The sequence below is a fragment of the Habropoda laboriosa genome, unplaced genomic scaffold (genome assembly GCF_001263275.1).
Source record: "Habropoda laboriosa isolate 0110345459 unplaced genomic scaffold, ASM126327v1 scaffold36, whole genome shotgun sequence".
NCBI classification, from domain to species: domain Eukaryota; kingdom Metazoa; phylum Arthropoda; class Insecta; order Hymenoptera; family Apidae; genus Habropoda; species Habropoda laboriosa.
In genome coordinates, this window is record NW_017100155.1 from 783,337 (window position 1) to 787,402 (window position 4,066).

Sequence of the window (4,066 nt, forward strand, 5' to 3'; positions counted from 1 at the left end):
CAGTTTCGTTATCTGCTTCATCAGCTGCTACTCAGCATTATACCGGCATGTAACGCAGGCCACGAACGTGAACCGATGGAGAGGGACCGGATAATAACGCTGGACGGGAACGTCCGTGGAAATGTAATTCAACTGTAATAATAGTATCACGAAAGTATAATACACCGCGGTACAGAAGTGTTAGGAGACACGTTACGTTTGTGTAGATAGTATTGTACGATTTGAATTACGTTTCCTCGCTGAAGTTGGCGTTATACAGGGTGGGCTATGTGAAACAGGCTAAACAGCTAATTATATTCTCTAGCTGTGGTTAGATGTGAGAAGATTTTTGTATGCATTATAGTTTAAACGGTTTCGAAGTGTGAATAAGATGGAAGGTTTTAAGGCACAGTTGGAAAAATTGTATACATTCGTGAAAGAAATATGTGACCTTGAAAAGAAAGAAAAGAATGGCATGTGTAAAAAAGTTTCAGTAGAATTCAGTAGATTTTGGTAAATTTTTGCAGATTTCAATAAATTTCAGTAGAATTTAGTTTTCTTTTAGTAGAATTTCAGTAGATTTTAGTGAAATTTAGTAGATTTCGGTGGATTTCAATAAGTTTCAGTAGATTTTAGTAAAATTTAGTAGATTTCAGTAGATTTTAGTAGAATTCAGTGGAATTCGGTAGATTTTAGTATATTTCCGTAATTTTCAAAAAGTTTCAACAGATATTAGTAGAATACAGAAAATTTTAATAGAATTCAGCCGATTTCAGTATATCTTAGTAGATTTTAAAAAATTTCGATAAATTCCAGTAAATTTCAATAGATTCCAGTAGAATTCAGATTCCAATAGATTACAGAAGGAATTCGCTAGATTTAAGCAGAGATCGCTATATTTCACCACGATTCGCTAGATTTCCGTATGCTTCGCGTACTAATCAAATCGATAGGCATTATACCGCAATAAATTTGCCGTTGGACATCCCCGCGATAACAGAATCCACCGAAATTTTATGCTTCGTATCGTAAATGATTTCCCAATAATATCCTGGAAATCTGAACATTCGATGTTTATCGTTGGAACGGGTAAATAGACCGATATACATATATCTACATACATCTATACCGGAGCTTATAAATGTACCGTGAACGTATCGTAATTCATTTCAATCCTACGTTAAATTTAACGTAAATAACTTTTATCTTTATTCGCGATCCGATTGAAGAATTTCGAATAATCAAGGGGCAAGGATAATCTCGCGTTTAACCGTAAAATAGATTCCAACGAAAGAAAGAAACTGATTTTTACACCAACTTGTATCATAACTGGCCGTGCAACGTGAATACTTAATTAACGTTTATAATGCGAAAGAGCGGTGTCCTACTCTTATCGTGTCCCACTTTTTCCTTCTTTTGTTTCTTTCTTTTAAACTAAATCAGCAACGTGCCATTACTGAGTCATGAGCGCACATAAAATTTCGCGATTGTCCGAACGTTGAATATGTAAGTGTGGATGAAGGAACAGGTATTTCTTTTTTCAGCCTCTAATTACACCGCAACAGCCTGTTTCATTCGTCGAATAAATAAAACTGAAAGAAAGAAAAAAGAAAATTCTAACAAGCATCGAAAAACTTACCGAATCCTTCGGTTTCGCTTTCAGTTCAACGACAGTCCTCTGGAGCTCGCAGTTCTGTCGACGTAGCTGCGAGATCTGTGGAGAGAAACAAACGAAAAGAAGAAAGAAACATAGAAAATCTTTAATAGAACTGTAACGCTGGCGAGAAATGAATTGCTACACATAATTGTTTCATTAATTCATCGCCTGGTAATACCGAGTCACGCTCGCGGAATAGATTGCGATCGAAATGCGATAAACACGAGACATCTTAACTTATGTCTCGATTACATCCTATTCGATGTTTTAAAAATGAATGTTCAACGTAACCAGCTACAAAGGCTAGAAGCAATTAAAATTTCCATCCACCATGAAACTGGTATAATTGAACGTGCAATCGTTAACGCGTACTGAAAACTAACGTAAATAATCTCCGCAAGAGAGATGTGTACAATTTGAAACAAAAATTTCAAACGTTCGAAAAAGTTTAGACGTTTACGATATTGTCACGGGAGAACGCTCGCTCGCGTTCCTGGAACTCGACGATTTTGTTGGAACAGCAACGAAAAATCGGTATCTCCTAAGGTGAAGGGGAGTGACGAAAAAAAAAAGGAACGAAAAAAGAAGAAAAAAAAGAGAGAAAAAAAAAACGTTACGTTGACATGGGGAACGCGGTAATCACGTTACGGACTTAAATATTGGTAACCATAATCAGAAGGAAGTCCGGTGGTACGCCGTGGGCACACCGACCGCACGATGCGCGTTTCTGTTTACCCTCCTTATCTCAGGTTTGCGCTGCGATAACCGCCCTTCTCCTTCTCCAAACGTTATATTCCACCTATACGGCTCACCATCGTACCACGGACGCTGGGAGCGAAGAAAGTGAAACGATTCGAAACATTCTAAATCCACCACCGATAATACGCGGTAACATGTCGGTAAAGAAATATATATTTCCAAAAAATTTTTTTCTAGAACCGTTTCTTCGAGCGAGACTTTCAAGACAGACGAAGAAAAAAAAATAGTTACCGGGTACATATATGTATTTTCGAAGGGGATAGAATACTTTTTTTCTCTACGCTTCTACGAGCGATTTGTTTATTTATATCGAGTGACTGTACCGCAGAAAAGAGAACGTAAAAGTGAACGTAAGAGTTAATCGTATTTTATTTGGTAACATTTTATAAATGGACACAATGTACAATTTGATCGGATCTTAATAACTAAATTCGTGCGATTCCGTGTTTGCCGATTTGGGAATTATTGAAATTTGTATAAAATTATTGTGACTCGAGCAACGTGATAAATTCGAATTTGTCGATGCTGTTAATTATTGAAATTATTCAACGTTAAATGTACTCCGCGAGGCTTGTAATGCTGGTATTAACGTGGATCATGTTTAAGCGTAGAGCTTTTAATAACAGTGTTATTTAAACAACATCTCGATACGAGCGAAAAAGTCAATAGAAAATTTTGCGATCGACGTTTCAACGTTACTACTATTGCGCCCGATTAAAGACGCTCGTCGCTTGGTATTATGTGGTTTATATTCCCATGAACACGTTAGGGGATATCGAACGTTAATATTGGAAAATGATATTACGATTCCAGCAGGTTGATAACGCGATTAACAGATGCTTCAGCGTTTGGACAATTTTATTCGACGGTTACCAGCTTCGTTTCTAACTGAGAATAAAACACTTCCTACCCTATCTTTATACTTACTTACGTACTTAACCTCGACAACAATAATAATTTATCTTTCGTAACGCCAGCTAAAAATTTTTCATCGTATCAAATAAACACAACAAAATATATACACTACAGAGATTAATATATATATCACAGTTGTTGTTAAATCCTTTCATTAACAAATGGTAAATATTTCATTATGTTTACATCGAAAATTCATCTCACTTTCCCAGAAATTCTCTTTGTACACACAGAAACATAACCACACTCTTTGCTAGTCAAATCCATTACCATTTCGTTCTGCCACCGCATGATTAATTACTCAATTCATTTGGTCCTATTAATTCAACCCTCTCTAGAACTCTTTCGATATACATATATATGTATATATACTACATAATATCTTGATCAATTTACGAATGGTCGTATTTCGTGGTAAATACACAATATGTACCGGCTGCCGATGAGTAGAGTCTGCTTCGAAAGGGGAAGAGGAGAGGGGGAGAAACAAGGGGGGTGTAGAAGTCAATCGGCACGTTAACACTGTAACATTATATGCATTTGTACGACAGGCATGGGGGCGAGCGAGCACACAAGCATTGTTAATGCACGCCAAAAGGCTTTGATATCGCTATCTATCGGTTCCTAGAACAACAAAGGGTAGGTACGGTCCTGAGGTTTACTACAAAAGCACGAACAAACGTAGCGCACGCTTTCGGTCTCTTATGCTTCCACAAATTGTCCGCGATAACAAACCGGAACGACGTGACCGTGCAG

At 37.2% G+C, this 4,066-nt stretch overlaps 1 protein-coding gene across 1 annotated transcript in view; it reads right to left on the reverse strand.

Moving 5' to 3' along the window:
- The window catches only part of LOC108576362 (thyroid receptor-interacting protein 11), an 87,139-nt gene that overhangs the window by 81,770 nt on the left and 1,303 nt on the right, over nucleotides 1-4,066 (reverse strand). The window contains exon 3 of the mRNA XM_017939338.1: nucleotides 1,619-1,693. Within this exon, the coding sequence (XP_017794827.1) occupies nucleotides 1,619-1,693 (75 nt within the window). The remainder of the gene's footprint in view (nucleotides 1-1,618; nucleotides 1,694-4,066) is intronic.